Source organism: Centrocercus urophasianus, unplaced genomic scaffold, assembly GCF_019232065.1.
Source record: "Centrocercus urophasianus isolate 14NV4802_14NV808 unplaced genomic scaffold, USGS_Curo_1.0 seq_13, whole genome shotgun sequence".
Taxonomy (NCBI): domain Eukaryota; kingdom Metazoa; phylum Chordata; class Aves; order Galliformes; family Phasianidae; genus Centrocercus; species Centrocercus urophasianus.
Window position 1 is genome coordinate 23,473,765 of NW_024884475.1, and position 20,903 is coordinate 23,494,667.

At 41.2% G+C, this 20,903-nt stretch overlaps 2 protein-coding genes across 2 annotated transcripts in view; one reads left to right on the forward strand and one right to left on the reverse strand.

Moving 5' to 3' along the window:
- The window catches only part of GABRB1 (gamma-aminobutyric acid type A receptor subunit beta1), a 92,160-nt gene extending 84,166 nt beyond the window's left edge, over positions 1 to 7,994 (forward strand). The window contains exons 6-9 of the mRNA XM_042811857.1: positions 1,653 to 1,787; positions 1,878 to 2,030; positions 2,816 to 3,057; positions 7,635 to 7,994. Of these exons, the coding sequence (XP_042667791.1) occupies positions 1,653 to 1,787; positions 1,878 to 2,030; positions 2,816 to 3,057; positions 7,635 to 7,994 (890 nt within the window). The remainder of the gene's footprint in view (positions 1 to 1,652; positions 1,788 to 1,877; positions 2,031 to 2,815; positions 3,058 to 7,634) is intronic.
- Positions 7,995 to 14,833: 6,839 nt separating this feature from the next.
- COMMD8 (COMM domain containing 8) lies at positions 14,834 to 18,550 on the reverse strand. Its single transcript, XM_042812202.1, has 5 exons — positions 18,461 to 18,550; positions 17,903 to 18,058; positions 16,749 to 16,901; positions 15,915 to 16,070; positions 14,834 to 15,291 (listed from the first exon to the last, which is right to left on the reverse strand). The coding sequence occupies exons 1-5, from the start codon at positions 18,503 to 18,505 to the stop codon at positions 15,271 to 15,273; spliced, it is 531 nt and encodes a 176-aa protein (XP_042668136.1). The 5' UTR covers positions 18,506 to 18,550; the 3' UTR covers positions 14,834 to 15,270.
- Positions 18,551 to 20,903: the final 2,353 nt, after the last annotated feature.

Below are 20,903 nucleotides of genomic sequence, written 5' to 3' on the forward strand. Positions count from 1 at the left end.
TGTATGAATTCCAAGGGGGTAACTACAGCTCAGACAGAGTCAGAGTATAGTACAGGTTTCTGAATTCTTCTGGAATCATCTTTCCTGGTCTAAAACTGCTAGATCAGGTACTAGGTCAGGTTGCCCAGGGCCCCATCCATCCTGGCCTTAATCACCTCCAGGAATGGGACATCCACAACCTCTCTTAGCATCCTGTTCCAGCACCTCACCACCTTCTTAGTGAAAAACTTCCCCCTGACATCTAATTTAAATCTTCCCTCTGTATGTTTAAAAACATCCCCCCTTGTACTATCACTATCTGTCCATGTAAGCAGTTCCCGCCTGTTTATAGTCTCCTGCATATAATCTGTTTATAATCCTGTTGATAATTTCCTTTTAAATACTGCTTTTAAAACTCCTCTTAAAGCCTGTAGTGAGTTTCCCCCACTCTTCTCCGGACTGAATAAGCCCAGCTCCTTCAGCTTGTCTTTACAGGAGAGATACTCCAGCCCTTTGATCATCTTCATGGCCCTTCTCTGGACCCTCTCCAAAAGCTCAACAACTTCACTGTGTTGGAGGCCCCAGACCTGGGTGCAATATTCAGGGTCTCACGAAGGCAGAGTAGGGAAGGATGATCACCTCACTCACTCTGCTGGCCAGCGCTCTTCTAATGCAGCTCAGGATACCATTGGCTTTCTAGGATGCAAGTGCACACTGCTGGCTCATGTTAAGTTTTTCATCTACCAGGACTCCTAAGTCCTTCTCAGCAGAGCTACTCTCAAGGAGTTCTCTCAGTTTGCATACATACCCGGGATCACTCTGATCCAAGTACAAAAACCTCGCACTTTGTCAAATCTCATTAAATTCACACAGGTCCACCTTTTGAGGTTATCAAGGTCACTCTGGATGGCATCCCTTCCTTCTGCCATATCAGCTGAGCCACTCAACTTGCCATCATAACAAACTTGCTGAAAGTGCACTTGATCTAATAATCTATGTTACTGATAAAGAACTTAAAGACAACTGGTCCCAAGACAGACCCCTGGGGGACACCACTCATCAGCCTCCATCTGGATGTAGAGCCATTGACTACAACCCTCCTGCTGCGACATTCTCACCAATTCCTTATCCACTGAATAGTCCACCCTTCAAATCCATCTCTCTCCCATTTAGAGATAAGGATGTGGCAGGAGACACATCAAAGACCTTACAGAAATCCAAATAGATAACACTGATTGCCTTCCCTTTTCCACCAATGCCATCACTCCATCACAGAAGGCCACCATATTTGTCAGGCACAGCTTTCCCTTGGTGAAGCCATGCTGGCTGTCGTGGATCACCTGCTTGTCCCTCATGTGCCTTAACATGTCTTCCAGGAGGATCTGTTCCATGATCTTCTGAGGGAGAGAGATGAGGCTCACCAGCCTGAAGATTAAGATTAAAGACCTTTTTGGCTAGATCTAAATTTCTTCCCTGTTATCTCTCTTGTCTTTTTCCATGCTCAGAAGTTTCCCGTGGGCACAAAGAAGGCAGTGGCTTCTGCAGAGCAGAAATTTCATACATGAAACTGAACTCCTTGCCACGAGCAGCTTCTTCCACTTCAAACACAACTATTTAAGATAAGTAATAAACCTAAAAGAAAAATCAATAGCCAAACTATGTCTCTGTTTTAGATGGATACACTACTGATGATATTGAATTTTACTGGAATGGAGAGTCTGCAGTAACTGGAGTTAGTAACATTGAGCTCCCACAATTTTCTATCGTTGATTATAAGATGGTATCAAAGAGAGTGGAGTTCACAACAGGTAAGCATCAGCTAGTTTACAAAGCTTCTCCCAGATAGCAACATCTAACTTTTCTTAGGCATCACTCATTATTTGGCTTCATTCTTTCAGGAGCGTATCCTCGGTTATCACTTAGCTTCCGGCTTAAGAGAAATATTGGTTACTTCATTCTGCAAACATATATGCCTTCCACGTTGATCACAGTTCTGTCATGGGTATCTTTTTGGATCAATTATGATGCCTCTGCAGCCAGAGTTGCTCTTGGTAAGCTATTTTGTAAATCACTACAATATACTTTTCAAATCATAATGCCAGGTAACCATTTTGTCCTACCTCTATTTTGACCCGTCACTCTTGGGCCTCTATTTTGACGCCCGTCAACTAATCACATTTGTGTCTAGGGCTATTATCTAGATGCATTAACAAAATGTGATTAGAGCAGACTAAAAAATAATTTCATCCAGCTAAAAACAACAAAAATATATACACTAAAATGCGTAACACAGTCATGCTGTGAAAGGCTTTAATTCAGAGCATTCCTTTAATAGCAAAAGTTGTATTAACAAAAGCATTTCACTTTCTCTTTACCAAAGATCATTTTACTATAAAGCCACACTACCTTCTTTCAATTCTGTGCTTGCACTCTTAAGTTAGTTACTTAATCCCTTTTCCTAGGACAATGTAATCTAGTCTTTGGGTCAAGCAGAGCTACTGCCATAAGAAAACGAAGAATTATTTCTTCACATAGTGGTTGACTTTGCTATCCAAGTCAGCTAGCACTACAATATAAATACATTGTGTCTTCAACACTTACATCTGAATTCTTTGTTTATGCTACATAGGATCAGAAAGATACATAAGGTAAGGAAGGGCAAGTTCCCACCAGTGACATCTATCTTTTCAGTTCTGGGAAAAGCATTCCCTTAGATGTTAAGGATCTGATCACATAATTAAGCTATCAGTATTACAAGTGCATGGTGGGCAACACTGTTATTCTCATATCTTCTTCACCATTTTTTCCCACCAATATCCACTTCTTTCTTTTGCAGGAATCACAACTGTGCTGACCATGACCACCATCAGCACCCACCTTAGGGAGACACTGCCAAAGATTCCCTATGTCAAGGCAATTGATGTTTACCTGATGGGATGCTTTGTGTTTGTGTTTCTGGCCTTGCTGGAATATGCTTTTGTAAACTATATATTCTTTGGGAAAGGACCCCAGCGTCAAAAAAAGGCAGCAGGCAGAGAGACAGGCAAGAAGAGCAGACTGGAAACACATAGGATCCAGGTAAAATGTTCAAGCTAACATTTCAAACCTGACTTTTGCTGTGACAGTATTGTTGAATATGATGATAGAAATGCAGTTGTAACATCCATGCAAAAGCAGTTAGAATTGCCTAGAGAAAAAATATTTTAAAGGACATTGCAGCATGTTTGTTTCAGTCTTCAATTGAAAACAGAGTAAGAAACTACAGAATATGTAAATGACTATTCAGAACATGCAGGTCTTTGCAGCACAGAAAAAACAAAGGGAGTACAAGAATGTCAAACATTTACAACTTCGACTGTAAAGATGGACTCAGCTATGGAAGGTGGTACAGAATAAACATTTGTTATACCATTCCCTTTTATACACTAAAAGATCACCAAAAAGTAGAAAGCAAAGATAGATTCTGTTTCTTCAATAATTCTCAAACATAGCCTACACCAATGAATTCTCAGGAATTCAAGGAGAACTCTGCCAGACTATAACAGCTCTCACAGATGTTAGGATTTTTTTCCTCAGACTAAATTCAAGCAGATCACATCTGCTCTTCCATGTATATAAACTAAAAAAGAAAAGAAAACAAACAAACAAAAAAACAAAAAAATAACCTGATATTTTCTTTACAGGAAAATTTTAAATTTTCCAATATGTCACTGAACACTTGCAGACTTCTATAAACCTATTCCAGTTTCACCCAAATTTCAGAAGTAAACTTTTCCTTAATTACATCTGACCTAGTCTGACTCAGTGAAAAATACATATTGTAGTGAACCAAAAAAAATTCTTTCTACTCTCTGATTTTTGACTACATATTCCATCAGGATGGATCCCATCCAAGCTATCTCATATGCTTCTGTGCAGTTGTTGAGGTCATCACTTTTGGATGAAATATTTGAGTTCTCTGTTTAGAGCAAATAATAAGACCAACATAAAACGCTCTTACCAGATTATTGTAATTTTACACTTATGTCAAGAAGTGCATTTCTGAAATTCTGATGTTTTCTTAGTCCTGGAATTGTGTGTCTACCTGGATTTTCTGTGTTCTTGCAGTCACACCACTGCAGCTAAGCACCATGCTATCAGTCCCAGCAAAATCATGAGCTCATTAAAAGTCCTTACCTTCATTTGCCTCCTGGTCCAGTACACAAGATGCTCTATTACAACAGTTGCAAAATTCAGCTCAGGTTTGTAGCAGTCTCTAAGGCCACAGAATATTATCCTGCACCGAGCTGAGGAAATATGGATCATTATTTCCATTATGGATTGTTCTGTGCAGATACTGTCAATCTGTTTCTATGGAAAACAAGGAAGAAGAAAAACAAGATCCACAAACTGGAACCAGACTCTTTCACAGCTCCTACGCTAACCCAGCCTGGGTGAAACAAAGCACAAGTGTTCACAATGAAGAGTGATGTGTTGGCAATGCACACACCTGAGTTGGGATAAGAAAGTCACAGCACAGGTGAGCACTTTTCCTTTGTATATGGTTAGCTCGTTTGAATCACAAAATGCTCTAGCTCATAAAGAAGCACATTTGTCTAGATGTTGTGCTGGTAGAGATTATACCAAGAATGGGATAGATCAAATGTGAAGTATGGACATTTTGTACCATAATTCAGTAGTGTTGACTCTTTAGGGTGCAATTCCATTCTGATACTGAGAACGAGCAGACTGCTTTCTGTCTGTATACTGCAGGTTTGACAATTTATATGCACACATACAGAAATACACATGTGCAGATACAGGCATCTGAACAGATACTAGGGGGTTTAGTTATTCTACTGGGAGACACCAATATGTGGCCTTGCGAGCACTCACTTTATTTAGTAATGCTGATGTTCAACAGCAGTACTTCTGGTTTTGGCAGGCAGAATGTACGTGGTTGGAGCCAGAGGGACACAGTAAGCTTGTCTGATCCAGGTGAAGACAGTTCTCAGCTGTCCATCAGCTTTTGAGATTTTTCAGTGATATTACGATGATCTGTACCAGAGCAGGGCAGAGCCTCTTCTGAACTCAAAAGAAGTACAGTTGTAAGTATGCACAGCTATGGGATATTTATCCTCTTTTACTCTTAACTCGTATTGCATATACGGGCAGGGACCTATAACTAACAAAAGGTAGTAACTGTGGTTTCTGTCTTTGTGCCAGGTGAAGATACTGTTTGCACCTGACATGCAACCCTCCCAGCTTGACTTCCTTCACCAGATAATCAAAACACTAACCAAAATGTGAGGAAAAGAGGAAACTGATCTGGACATTAGCACAGAAAAGATCACTGAGTAACTGATATCATCCTGCTGTTCTGCACATAGAGGTTCTCTGCACTATAAACTGAAGAAAGTGAAAATAAGACCACTCTAGTTTTACAATGCATATCATTTTATATTTTAATACACAGGGGAAAATGTATAAAACAAGCTTTCTGTTTCTCTGAATAAAATGTAAAAACTGATTCTATCTCCTTGTCTGTTTGTCAAAGGAAGATGTCACAGAGGAAATCAATGTAATTATGGATAAATAGGACGCATCTCTGATCAGGTTGGTAACATTATCTGTGGGTCTCTAGCGTAGCCCTTCTCTGCGATACTACTGCCAGCACACTAGCCTGAAGTCCATGCTAAATTAGTACAGATTAAACATTACAGATATTTCAGGAAGTCGCATTTATGCACACTTTCAAATGGCAAAAACTACGTGATTTTTGATGCCCTTGGCATTTGTAAGGCTCTTTGCTCCGAACTGCAAAGCTTGCAATTCAAAGTCTGAATTGCTTCATGATATATACAACTCATGCCACCTAAAATGATCTAAATAAAACCCATTAAAAAAAAAAATGGAATAATTCATAACAGTTAGTTTAGGAACTCATACATTGCTTGGTTTGTAATAAACTGTCAGTGCATATTAATTTGAGAAAAATCTCTGTGAATCAATTTAAATTGTAAACACTTATGTGCTGTCTTCACAAGAGAGAAGTAATAATACTGCCTAATGATGCTTGCACTGCTGTCACCACTGTTACAGCACTAAAGTAAATTAGCTTACACATTAGATTATGCAATCAAAGACAGCTCAGGTAGCTATTTGGTAAAACTGAGGAGAAAAGGTTGACCCATCAAAAACTTCTGAGAATTAAAAAAAAATCTAATTTTACACGGCAATCTGAGACCTTTGCTTTTTCCACAGAAAATGTCAGAATTTGAGAGTCGTTTATAGTCATTTATGGTTAAAGGATTCCTCTAGAATAGGAAACCCTAGCTTAGAGCATCTTCCTGCTTAATAGACTTGACTCATATCTCAAATGAATACTGCAACCACACGGGTCTGGGACCAGCTGGCCTCCCTACCCCAGAATATGCAAGGTGGTGGGAGCTGTGACATTCCCAGTGATTGCTCATTTCACAGTGTTGTGAAGAATCAGTTGCTAAACCTGAATGAGTGAATGTTATGTCTGTGGCAGCTTCATTCCTCCTTTTAGAAAGCTCTTTACAGACATCTCCCTCACTTCTTCATTTTCAGTGAGCAAGGACTTAGAGTGGCACATCTCATGCTGCCTTCCAGCTGTCTTCCACCACAGTTCTTGAAGACTGTGTGCTCAACTTGGAGTTTTCCTTGAATGTACTTCAAAATTTCTGTAGGTTACACCAATCCCTAGCTCTTCTACTTCTTGCTAAAAAGGTAAAGACCAGAGCATGAACAGAGTGAGGCATATCACGGAGGTGTTTCACTGGCTACATATTGGCAACAGGTGATTTTTTTTTTTTTTCCTTTGTATGAACATATTTGCACTCAGTCTTGGTTTTGACTTGGTATATTTGGGGCAGGCAGAAGGCCACAGCTTACAAAAGCAAATGTATCATGCAAGTCTCAAGGCCAAGTTTTAAAAGTTTCATGTAAGAGGTCTGTTTTCTGTTGTGTATTCCCTTTCTGTGAGCTAAAGTGGAAGTTTAAATATCTGGGAATTTGAAATATCTTAGAAATCTTCACGAGGTTTTACTATAAACATGTAGTAAAGATCTTCATCCAAAGATGAGTGAAAAAGTAAACCCTTTGTAGTAATGCAACCATTTACGTTCAGTCACTTGCACATGAAAAAAAGCATTGATATTGAAACACAGCTTGTGCCAGCCACGTACATGCCAGTTGCAGTTTCCAGTTCTTTTCTCAAGCACATAGAACAATGTAATAAACAACAGCACAAATAAACACAATTGAAATAACAACTTCTGATAACAACATAAAAAAATGCAACTGCATGTAAGATTTCCTTGAGTAAAATGGATTTTTAGTCTGTTTGCAGATGAGCAAATTAATGGTATGCTGTGTGGAGGAGAGATTTCCATCTCTACAACAGATTCATTCTCCAGAATTAATCTTCATCACAAGCTTTATACAATAACTGGTATAATGCTCATATACCTACATGTTCTTCATATGAACAACTTAACATTACAAAAACTCTTTCTGAAACTAACCTACAGCACTAAAACTGTATAAAAATGACAGAGATTGAAACATTTTATTTTCACCATCCATCTGTGAGACAGCATGGGCTGGCTGAGGAACCTATCCTAACTGATATTCCTTCCTTGGCACAGGTTGAGCCCCACGGAGACATGCTGCTTAGCACACTCAGCATAAGAAATGATGTCAGCAGCTCGGATGTGTTCTTGAGCCGCCGTGTTGCCCAAGGCCCCATGTTCCCCAAGGCCCACACATCTGACGGTGCTGGCCAGCAACACAGAAGGGCCCTCTCTGGTAGGGCACCCTACAGCAGGAGTGCACTGGACAGGCGTAGGCTTCATCAGAAAGGGCACTTGCGAAGGAGGGCATCCCAGATCAGAGTCAAGATACCGGACTTGACTGATGTCAACTCCATAGACAAGTGGTCCAGGATGGTCTTTCCCGTCACATTTATTCTTTTCAATGTTGTTTACTGGCTGTATTATGTACAGTAATGTATGCAATAATGTTGCTGTACACTAACGTATTGAGGCTTGTTTCTTTTCCGTCTCAGTTTCGCTATGAATAACTGCAATAAACATAACGTGAGATTTTCAAGGTAAGGTATCTATCCAATGAATACCTCTAGATCTAGGCTTTCAAAGCAAACTCTCAAATAAATGAAAAAGCACCCATACTCACACATTCCGATTAGAATACTACTAAATTCCTTAATTTCTACAGTATGCGTCACTCACAACTTTCCAGCATTTGCTTTTGTCTTTTTTAAGTGGAATAAAATTTAGCCACATACTATAATCCCCTGGCAACATATTTCCAAACAAGATAGTAAAATGACTCAGAGTAGTCATCATGTCACAGTATTTAAGTATTAAAAGTGTAAAGAAACCAGAAGAAATAATTTTTGCAAGATTATAACTGTTGCATCAACACACAATTTCAAAATAGTTCTACTAAAAGTGTTTTCATGTATGAGATATCATTCAAGGAGATATAAGCCAACTAATACTTCAGCGAGGCCAAGATCTTCAAAGGAAAGAAAGGGAAGTGGAGACAAACTCCACTGAGTTTCCAGCCATGGAATCAGAGGTTTGGACCTAACTAGAATTTTGTTATTTCCACAAAGTAGCAAAGTTGAAATTGATAAGAACAACTATGCCATCTGCAATTTTGTATTAAAATCAGAAAATGTCTTAATTCCTGCAAGCAATTGCTACAGGATACCCCAGACCCAAAGCAGACTGTTTTCTTGGCTCTCAGATTTCCTGTATCCAGTAATTGCAACACATCTTCCCGGGAGCTAGCAGAGATCTGGGAACAGATCAAGCAAGAGTTCTGCACACAGGGTCCTACAGATTTCCTGACTCTGATGAAGAACAGAAGACATAGCCAAGCCTCAAGGCATACTAGTGGTGCTGGATACATGGCTCTTCCCACTCTCAGAGCTCAGATTAGGCCAACACCACTGCATGTTGCCAAACATAAACCCAGGCTAGGAGCCGAGCCCCAGTAACCTGCTTCAGCTGAGGAGTAGTAGGTCAGCCATCTCCTACCTGCAGCAAACCTTCTAACAGTCTAGAAACTGTCTAGAATGATAAATGCCTAAGAATGGGAATAACTTCAATGCATTTATTACAAAAAACATGAAGCTGCCAACAGGCATTTGGCATGGCTAATCCAGTGGGCTACTTGAGTCTATCAGTTTTGTTGTGGATTCCAAGGTCTCAATCTCATCCCATCTTCAATGGAGCACAGAAATTGTCTCAACCTTTAAGGGAACAGTTGCCGTGACATTTAAGAGATCACTGTGTGCTACAGGTACTGAAACACCAGCAAAGACTCTTCTGATGGTCTAATGTACCTTCAGCCTAAGGTCAAAACTGTAACTTTGCATATATGTATCTATCTGCTGCTATCAGTAATAAAGGGACCCAACATCAAATGCAGTCTGCAAATCACTTTTAAGAAATAGCACCTAACTGTAACACTCAATATCATCTAAACCAAAAGAGAAAAGGGAAAAAAGCTTTCAGATGCTAACCTGTTCCTGTTAACCTCTCTCCAGCTCAGAAACGCCAAACTAGTTCAACTGATTGGACACAGTCAAGGGCAGAGTAGAAAGAAAGCCCATGAAAACAGAAGTAGCAACCAAAATATAATAGATTCAAAGACTTATATCTGGAAATAAATTCAAAGAAAGCAACACATTCTGTACATTGGTATTGTAAGACGTGAAAAACAGTTTTTGCACTGATTTCCCAAAGATATTCCCAGGAAGGCCACATCAGTTCCAGTAGTATAGAGATATTACAACCCCTCTTTCCCACTACAGCAGTGAGATCAGTCGGCTCATAGGTGGAGCCAACATCCAATGCAATGCAACACTGAAACAAGATAATAAAGGATAAAATAATAAAGCATACTTAGCCTTCTGTAGATCAAAGACCTGCTCTAGAGGTCTTAAATATTTTTTTCTTGTAGGTTCCTAGCATCTGGATACGCATAGTTTCTAATTTGTGTGTCATCCAGTTTGTTCAATCACAGATAATAGCAGCGGGCTGCAATAAATTAAATCCACAGCACCAACCCATGAAAGGAACAGGGCTGAGGATGGGTCATTTACAAAGAACTGTAACAATGCAACACCCCTTCAGTGGGGCATGTTCCAAAACAGCAGGGTCCAACTTACCATACCATGAGTCCTCCAACACAGGGCACCAGTAGGAACTCCAGGAACCCCAGCCTTGGTACAGGTTTTGTACAGTATGCACCCAGCCCTGACTGTGCTGGGAGCTGAAAGCCAGCCACCATCCAGAGTGAGGAAACAGGCAGGGGCTCTCAGCAGGAGGTTTGGCAGCAATGGCTAATGGCTGTTACACAAAAACAGACAAGAGGCCCTTACTGCAGGTTGGCAATATCTCATCCCAGAGCCAGCATCTTCAGCCTTCAACACAATTCCTTCCAGCCCATTTAACCACTTGACTCTGGTAGGGAAAACCGAATTTGACACACAAGATTGCAAGGAACATTTGATTTAGACTAAAACTACTTTCTAGCCTCAAAAGAGAATTAAACCAAATCTTGGTTGATACGGTGGAAGGAAGGGATGCCATTCAGAGGGACCTCGACAGGCTGGAGGGCTGGGCTCGGGTGAACCTAATGAGGTTCAACACGGCAAAGTGCAAGGTTTTGCATTTGGGCCGGAAGAACCCCAGGCACCCGTACAGGCTGGGAGGAGTGGTCCTTGAGAGCAGCTCGGCAGAGAAGGACCTGGGGGTCCTGATGGACGAGAGACTGAACATGAGCCAGCAGTGCGCTCTGGCAGCTCGAAAGGCAAATGGGATCCTGGGCTCCATCAGGAGAGGGGTGGTCAGCAGGGACAGGGAGGTGATCGTCCCTCTCTACTCGGCTCTTGTGAGGCCCCATCTGGAGTACTGTGTCCAGGTGTGGAGCCCTCAGTACAAGAAAGACATTGAGATTTTGGAAAGGGTCCAGAGGAGGGCGACTAAGATGATCAGGGGGCTGGAGCACCTCCCCTATGAGGACAGGCTGAGGGAGTTGGGCTTGTTCAGCCTGGAGAAGAGAAGGCTGCGGGGTGACCTCATTGCAGCCTATCAATACCTGAAGGGAACCTACACCCACGAGGGGAGTAAACTCTTCAAAAGGGCTGACAACAGCAGGACTAGGGGAAATGGATCGAAGTTGAAGGAGGGAAGATTTAGGTTGGATGTTAGGGGGAAGTTCTATACAAGGAGAGTGGTTAGGCCCTGGAACGGGCTGCCCAGGGAGGTTGTGGATGCCCCGTCCTTGGATGTGTTTAAGGCCAGATTGGACGGGGTCCTGGGCAACCTGATCTGAATGTGTGTGTTTGGTGGCCCTGCTAGGCAGGGGGGTTGGAACTACATGATCCTTGAGGTCCCTTCCAACCCGGGTGATTCTGTGATTCTGTGATTCTGTGATTCTGTGATTCTGTGATTCTGTGATTCTGTGATTCTGTGATTGGGAACAGCTAGCATATTTTCCATTTTTTCCAAGTGTTTTTAGCAAAAAGAAAAAAAAAAAAAAAAGCAGAACACATTTCTCACTTTTCTCACTTTAGACCAATATCTTGTCAGTAAGGAAAAAGCAGAGGTTATGAGAGACATGGTTTGGAGAAGTGCAGCTATATATGGGAGCCTGTGTCCATTGCCATCTGCTGTTGGAAGTTGGTAAGTGCAAAAGAAACAGCCTCTTCCCAGCGACATGCTGCAGTCATCTGAGTGGCTTTAAGTGATAAAGGTGAGTAATAGACACTTCAGCTCTAAACTCCTCAGGAACAGACTTCCAGCTCAGAGTAGATTACGTGCTGTTAATTAGATTTCAGCTAAGCTCTCCCTTACAATACGTGCAGCTATTTCATGCAATTTTTGAATGTTACTAGATTTAAAGAAACTTGTATTGGAATTCCTTCCTAGCTAGGTTTCCCAAAGATCGATCTTCTACTATCACTACATGTGTGTAAGTACGTGCACCTATCCAAGAGTCTGCCAGTAATATTTCATTCCACTGGCAATTTCACTCTAAAGGCAACAGAAGAGTAAGGGCCTGTGTGAAACAACGTTCATACAAGTTTCATCAGAACAGAGGACAAAGCTGTTAATCCATCGCTCTTCTCTGGAAGAAAGGGAACCCCAGCCTTACTAATCATTGGGGAATTCACATGGGATCACAATTCTGCACCCAGATCCAGAGGGAAATGGGGTTCATTAGTTCTTATGCTCTTAAAACTATCTTTTCACGGTTATAATAATCTTTTAGATTCATACCAGCCTTACTTCTCTTCAGCAGTATTCCATCTAAATTATGATTGAAACAGTAAGTGCTGTGAACGCTGATGATGTTAGACTGGTAACACGTCTACAATTTGCAGTTCTCTGAGAGCTGAGCTAATCCATCTGATGGTTCACATCTCTGAAACGTCATGCTGGCTGTTGAGACCTATTTAACTACGTATGACCTGATGCTAGGAATACTTTCCCCCACAGTCCAGCACCAAAGCCAACCTGGCAGACATGCAGCAGCCTCTAGTTAGTAAACTTTCCAGATGTCCCAGCACCTTGGGATACCATAGTGCCTTGTAAAAGTCCACAGAATGACTCTGTGAGATTTGCCTGCTTTTCTACATCATGACTTGGTCTCTTGTTCTTTCTCTAGAGGTCTTGAAGTAGGTACAAAGAGCGAACGTATAGAAGGAATACTGCCAAACATAATTAAAGTGGATATAAAGAAGTAAAAAAAAAAGGCTAACTTGATGCACTTAAGAAAGCATTCTCCAACAGCAGACAAGGAAAAATCCCTTTTTTTCCCTAATATTTCATTATTAATTCACAATTCAAACTGCTACTGAAGTTACTGTTCCTTTCAGATAAAAGCACAATGACATCAATATGCTTACCAGAAAGGCTTGCTCCAGACCTCAGAAATTTGCTACTGGCTAACAGAGGTATGGGTCTCTTCTAAGAATATACTGTTTTGCCACACACAATTGCTTTGTTGCTAAAGGACTTTAATAGCAGTAGTCACTTCCATACTGCCTGCTCGCTGGTCTGATGTATTGCTGATTTACTTTAGCTCGTCTGAAATGACTAATCAAAAGAAACATCATTTTCTGAAATCACCAGAAGATTTTTGTGGAATGGAGAGAAGTGCAATGAATGCCAATGGAGGGAAAGTTGCATTACTTCTATAATTTACTTCTATACTTTTGAATCAAGATACACTGCTTTTTCTGATTCAACTGGTCTGTTTCTGCAACCCGAATTTCTGTAGGTGCTTTTTATATGCTGAAATCAAAATTTCTTTCAGTGTGTGTGCATTCATTATACGCACCTTTTTTGTTAGTGCTTTTAGTTCAAAGAGCCTACTGTACAAAATTTAATTTCTGGTCTTTATTACATGTTTAAGAGGTTTCTTTATGATGCCTATAAAACCACAGGGAAACCAGAATACATTTAAGGTGGTTGATTTTCCCTTTTTCCACTTGAGAACACTCTCCATTTGGAGATACTACTGTTACATAAAGCCCTTAAAATTGTGACTCAGTAAAGACGAGTTACACTTCGGTCATTTGGGAGAGTACAGCAGCACACTTCACTGCCACAGATAACTGCAAGACCCAAAACAAACCGCTCCCCAAAGGGTACAAGCTGCACTGTAAGAGGTTTTGTTTTGATGGAAAGACGTTTTACATTGAGAACACCCCAGGATGTGGTAGAATCCTTATCGCAGGAAGTTTTCAAGATGAGGTTGGCCATGTTGCTGTACAATTGCAGCCAGCCGCCTTTTTCCCATCAAAAAGATTAGAACTGGTGACCTTTTAAAGTCCCTTCTAATCTGTGCTGTTCTACAAGACAATACAAACATATGTCACTGAGACAGCCCTTTCTTGCTTGAGAAGTACGCATTTCTCTGAACAGAGACAGAACAAACCAATCTTGTGCTAGAGGGTGCGAAGCACAGAGCAGAAATTGCTCTTCTTTATTCTGTTTAGTCAATTTCCTTTCAACTGATTGCAGGCCATTATGTGCCCAAAACAGGAAGGCTTACTTCCCTGTGGAGATTCAAGGTCAGCATGTGTTTCTTCAAATGCTAACCTATGACAGCAATACTTCAGGTCCTAGCTCTTAACTGTTCTCTTCAGCCATTCACAGATTACTGAAGTTTGCTCACTATCAAAAACATATGATGTATGATTACATGAACAATACCCCTGCAGTAAAATGCAATATTTACATACAAAACAGCTCACTGTACCCTAATTACCGTCAAAACGTAACAGAAATTGTTTCATCTTTTTAAACAGTAACAACTGAAAAACCATTCTGCAGCCTTTTCTGTTCAGTGCTGCAGTAAAAAGATGACATTAAGATAGGATACTACAGCATGCCTCTAGTGTAATTACAAATCCATTTGACATAACTTGCTACTAAACTTAAAATGCAGCTTTGTACACATTTACAACTCTGTATTATTAAGACAACCTTTGAAGGAGCATTTAGTTATATCTGTTTTATATCTGCGTTTTTAAAACTGCGATCAGCCAGATATGTAGCAGATTTTTCAACATTTTCTGGCCTTTTATTGTTCAGAAAAAACCAAACTATTCCAAATAATTTATTTTTGAACAACTGGTATTCAAAAACCTCAGTAACCAACTGGTTGAGCAAGAAGGCTGGACCAGATTACCTCCAGAGTTCCCTACCAACCTCAACTGTTCCATCACTCCAATACTCCTTAGGGCTGTAGGACTGATTTTTTTCTAGCATCTACAAAAGGCTCTAAGTTTAGTGAGTAGTACATCAAGAAACAATTTATTGCAAAAAATTCACAGATACAGTCAGTTTATTTACAAGTATAAATACATTTAATGCTATAAATATGCTGTCGTGTTCATTATCAGGGCATCAAGGACATGCAATTAAGACTCCTTAGTTTCATTAGGCACCTGTGCAGTAACTCTCAAAATCTAACCAAAACAAATATGGCACATCTTACATTTTACTTTTTCACTGTTCTAAAAATCTTTAGTACTAAATGCAGTTTCGGTACTTTCACCCTAGCAGATATTTTGTTTTCATAAAAGGATAAATAGCTTATTTGGTCACTAGTCATGACTGCCTTCTCAGTTCAGAGCATCAACAGCTTTTGACTTTGCAGATAATGTTTCTATTACTTTTTTCAAGTCAACGGGGGAACCATCACCAGCAGACCTCATCAGTGATCTGAATTCCATCATTTCAGCTGCAAGACAACCTTCAAGAGAAGAAAAGAAATAAGATAGAAATTGAATGAAACAAAAAACTTAAGCAGACTGGGAAACAAAGCTTTATGCTGGCTGCTACCATATGTGTAACTGTATAAACACATCTTTTCTCCAGAAAACATATCATCCTTCTGACAGCTCTCTTGTACACCTTCTCACAATCACTACTTCCAGTTATTTTCTTTAGCACTTACTACACAGAAACCACTTTTCAGCTCCACATAACCAAAATAAGTCAAATAACTTCCAGTTACAGTGCAATTCCCTTCTAACAAAGCATAACCAGGAGCACCATTTCTAAAGCGAATTTCTTATCTTTTCTTTGAGGTATGGAGATGACAACATCCCATAGCTCTTGTACAAACCTTCAAGCAGATTTATGGCACGTTGAAACTACAAGAGTAAAACAAACTGCTCAAAAGGTGTCTGTCAAAGATGCACATAAATAGATATACATGGTCTGCTCAATGTAAACCTTTCTGCAATTCTACAGTCATCTTACCTGTGAATTATTTACTCTGGCTTTTCAGCAATATATCAAGAACAATTCCAGTTAAAAAAGCCTTAATGCACAAGAATTCAGGGAAGGAAAGATGACATCATTAAGAGCTACCTTATTAGCAGCTTCCAGCGCATTTATTAGGTTCTGCAGCTCTTCCTTATTCATTTCTATAGAAATCGGTTTAACTTCACCATTTTCTCTCACATCCAAATCAAGGTTCAGAAGCGGCATTTGCAGCGTGGAGATTTTATCGCTGGACAGAGCAAGCTAGGAAGTTTAATGAAACAACAAAGTATAAGGTGGAGCCACTAAGTTCTTAGTCTTCTACAACATCAGTTCTATACTCGATACCAAATGGGTATTACCAGAACAAACATCTACAAAACTGAAAACCACATGACTAACTGCTCACAGTCATCTCCGTAGTCTTTTCTGCTTGATTATGTTCTTAAGTACCAACAATATAATAAAAGCACTATTCATAGCAAAACATTTGTTGAAATAATTTGTTAAAATGACTGAGCTGTGACATTCGTGTACTCCAGATGAAAAGCAATGACATATTTGATCGTGGCTCTTTGAAAGTGAAAGCATGTGAATTCTGAAGTAACTTCATTAAAATAGTTATGCCCGTATTGAATTAAGTATTAGGCCTCAAAATCATGACATCATATGTCTGTTCCCAAGTAGTATTCAACTTTTTTTTTTCAGGGAGAGGAGAGAGAGAGAGAGAGATTGCAGCATTAAAAAAGGGAATTTTATCTTCAGCTTATACAGATTTCTTTCCAAGTCTTTGGTTTGGTATCATGACAATGGTTTTCTGGTACCCACAAAAATTGATCCAAGTCCCAGAATGAGCAGGCCACCAAGGAGGGCATCTAAAGTTACTTCTTCATTTTGGAACACTTCCTTTTATATTCAAGCACCATTAAAAAAACCTCTTACTTTTAATTGCCAGTCAAAATCCTGCAGCTGAGCAGACGAGATTGCGTTTACTGTTTCTACGAGTGCATTCCTGATTTCTTCTCTTCTGCCTTTTAGACATTTTATGATTGCTTCTTGATAGTTTGCATTTAACTCACTCATCTGCTGAACAGCCTGTAAGAATAAAAAGTTACAGCTGCTTAAAATGCGAACCAAAGAAATTGGATGTACCACCTGTAATAGCCTATAGGATACCTGTACATATCCAAGCTTCTATCTAGATAGATGTTATACTGCTATACTATACCATGGCCTCACATTTCTCATGCAGCTCTCAAAGGCTGTTCACGTCTGATACACAGCCAGCATTTATTACAGCAACATAAAAAAATTATGTTCTTGTTTGGCAGTAATTCAGTTGATGCACAAAATCCTTTGCATTAAAAGCAGCAAGATACTGAAGCCTTCTTAGATGCCATGCTAGGACCAAAACAAGAATCACACAAATAACCAACAGATTGAGCTCTGAAAGTTTCTGGACATCAGAATGGAGACCAAAGACACTTGCTCAACTGAAGCATACTGATGTACAGACTTTCCTACGGCTACACAAGTATCTTTGAGTCAACCACCAGCAAGTAGCCTAAAGACTAGCAATGAGCAGAAGATGAGAAGATTCCTGATCACAAAACAAGTTTTTGCAGAAGTTACATGCATTGGAATACCCTTGAATGACAGTCCTTGTGAGGCATGCTCAATGGAGCCTAAATCACAGCCTAAATGTCTTCAGGATTAACATTCAGTCACTATTTTCCAACAAACAAGAGCACAAATTGTTTATAGTTCTAATTAACATCAACGACACATTATGTATCGTAAGCAAAACCAATTTAACCTCATAGTACCTAAGATACCACTTTAAGTCACCATAACAGTACTTTAACAAGTATCATCCTGCACTGTTTAATTAAAACGGTATCCAGTTTTCTTTTAGAAGGCTTATAATTTTATCTCTACGTGCTGTCCACTTTTCACCTGACCTGAAACTACTCAGATTTAGGCTGCCACTGTTTAAATGCTACGCTACAAAAATATTTTAGGACTAAATAAAATACAAAGCTGATCATCCCAGAACAATCTCTCAAAGTCAAACCCAACCAGAGATGAGCCCTTACCTCTTCATCAGTTATGTTTTTGCCAACGGCAGTTTTGAAATACGCCCTTGTTTCTTCCAAAATCTCCATCCACTCCGCCAAGCTCCAAACACCACTGTAATCCTGGTACCGAGGATATCCACGTCCACATATGCCATCAACTATGTTATGAAGGAACTGGAACAGTGCAGTACACGTCTCAAAAACGCCCTGTTCCCACGGTTAGGCTGCACCAGGTCCATGAGGCAACTCAATTACCACCCCTCTCGTTGTTGGACGCAGCCTCAGTGCTCAAATCCCATTCATCGCTACATGCCAGAGCAAACCGAGCCCGCATTTTCGCTTCCGTTTCTCAAAGACAGCGGAAGCCCCAGAGGGAAGGCGATGCCGACTGAGAGCCCACCACAGCACTGCCGGGGGCAGCCGGGCCCGGCCTCACCCACGGGAAGGCCGCATCCGACAGCCAGCACCGCCCGGCCCTCCCCGCGGCCTGCTCCCAGCTGTACGGGGCCCCGCCGCGCGCTCCCCCATCCCACCAGCTGTCTTCCCGGTGGTGAAGGCCCGGAAGCAGGAGCTCACCTCCACCGCCCGTCCCGGCGGCAGCTTCTCCAGCAGCTGCAGCATTTCCGGCCGTCTCGTCGGCTGCCGCCGACACCCGCTCCCGGTCCAGGGACGCCGTGCGCATGCACGCAGGAAAACGCCCTCCTTCCCGCTCCTGAATCCACGGGTTCGAGGCCCGGCCCGGCTACTGCGGCTGCTGTCTCTGGGTGCCTGCGCGATAGAATGTGCAGGAGTGTACCACACGAGTACCCAGCTGCAGTAACTTGTATAGCTTTTAGACAGACATATGAGAATGGCATAAAACTACGAGAGAGTGTCCAAAGAGGTGCTTCTCATTTGGATGTATGAGGAGCAGCTGCAGTTCCTGGGTTTGCTCAGCCCAGAGCAGAGCTGATGGAAGACCTCATGGCAACCCTACAGCTCCTCGCAGGGAGCAGAGAGGCAGCTCTGAGCTCTGCTCTCTGTGACAGCGACAGGGCCAGAAAGAGTGACATGGGGCTGTGTCAGGGGAGAATCAGGATGGGTTTTAGGAAAGGGTTCAGCATCACAGGGCAGGAGGCATGGAACAGGCTGCACTAGGCAGTGTTCATAATTCCAAGCTGCCAGAGTTCATTTGGACATCAGCATCAGAGAAAGGGCTTGAATTTGGGGTAACCTGAAAGGAGACAGGAGTTGGACTCAGTGATGCTGTGGGTCCCTTCCAACTCAAGGTATTCAACAGTCCTATGATTCAGACTTCTAGGCAGAATCAGAACTCCCCATATTTAAGATATATTTATGCAATAACGTTGTGAAGCTCTCCCTGTTCTGCAGCTTCACTTTTCACCTCACGTATAACTGAGTATACAGATGTATAATCAATAAGTATACAGAGAAGTTAGGCAGGAAAGATTATGGCATTAGAGAGGGATAATCAGAAACAAATGGAAAAGCTTACCCATACCCTGAGCTTACAGAAAAAGACTTCAAGAGGAGTAATCTCCAGAGAGAAACCCTTCCTTGATAACAGACAGCCCTTAAATGGGGTCTAGGAAAGGTGGAGCCAGGCTCCACCCCTTCTGGTCACACAGGTGAATTGCCTTCACACCTATGCTCCTGCAGCTGACTCATTGCTTGCCTCAGGTGATCAATCAGAGGTTCAGGCCATGATTCAATAGCTCCTGTACATCTTGTAACAGCCTGACTTCCACTGATCAGACAGGAGTAAGATGAAAGCTTGCAGTAGCAAACAAAAGGCCAACATATTAAGTGAAACCAGAAAAGCTGGGATAAATACTAAGAACAGAAGTTTATACTGCCAGGATAGCATTTACCAGGAACAACTCATTTCTTGTCTCTGCTTTGCCAAACAGTGGAGAAAGCCAACCAGCCTGAGACTAGGTATGTAGAACAGGCTTTAACATGAGCAATGAGCTTTCTGTGCCTTAAGTTGATTTGAACATGGTTATGAATAAGCAGCAACCTCATAATCACTTGTAGGAGAAAAACAGTACACAAAACACTGCACAGAAACAGATACAGAATCATAGTCTCAGAATCGTATAATAATAAACTGACTTAGGTTGGAAGTGACCTTAAAGCCCATTCAGTTCCAATCTCCTGCCATGGGCAGGACTGCCCACACCAGCTCAGGCTGCCCAGGACCCCATCCAACCTGGCCTCGAATGCCTCCAGAGATGGGCCATCCACAGCTTCTCTGGGCAGCCTGTACCAGTCAGTGCCTTACTGCCCTCTGAGTAAAGCATTTGTTTTTAATGTCTAACCTACATTTCCACTCTTTCAGTTTAAAACCATTCCCCCTTGGCCCATCAAATCAGACTATGTAAAAATATAAAGTTGGTCCCCCTCCTGCTTTTAAGATCCCTTCAAGTACTGAAAGGAATTCTTGTAGGCAGACCTTATTTCAGTGAAACCCCTTGACAAGTTCACTGGCATAAGATCATACGTAAGTAAGCATAATATCAGACCCTAAGAATACAAAAACAACTACAGGTCTGTACTGGTGGGTACGAGGGCTGTGGAAAACCTCAGGCTGGTTAAGTCAGTTTGCATCATGTCTTCTCCAATCACCGGGATGTGAGGAGCAGCGTGGTGCGTGGGAGTTCTGGAGAAGAAACAGATGGGGAGGAACTGATTTCAGGTTTTGCTGATTGTAAACCTTTCAATTCCTCTGAAGGTTTGCTACTACTAAAAGATGAGGTTTTTAATACAGGTTTCTGGGAAATGTATTTAAATGTATTACCATGAAATTGCTTTAGCCTGCTCTTAAATTCAGGAATAGTTGCAATTGCAAGAAAAACAATTTTTATTGCAGATCATTTTGAATAGTAGTTTCCTTCACTGTCACAGAAAGTGCTTTATCATGATTGGAAATCTATCCAGTTTCTAACTGTATTACATTGCATGCTACAAACCAGAGCAGCAGAGGGAGCTTCTGCTCCAAGCAAGACAGACCAGAGAC

Bases quoted from the DNA above. Each gene is read 5' to 3' on its own strand.
- COMMD8 (XM_042812202.1), bottom strand. From the start codon at position 18,505: ATGCTGCAGCTGCTGGAGAAGCTGCCGCCGGGACGGGCGGTGGAG. The intron at 16,902-17,902 runs GTAAGGGCTCAT...TTATTCTTACAG, and splicing joins AAAACATAACTGATGAAGAG to GCTGTTCAGCAGATGAGTGA. The intron at 15,292-15,914 runs GTAGCTCTTAAT...CTTCTCTTGAAG, and splicing joins CGCTGGAAGCTGCTAATAAG to GTTGTCTTGCAGCTGAAATG.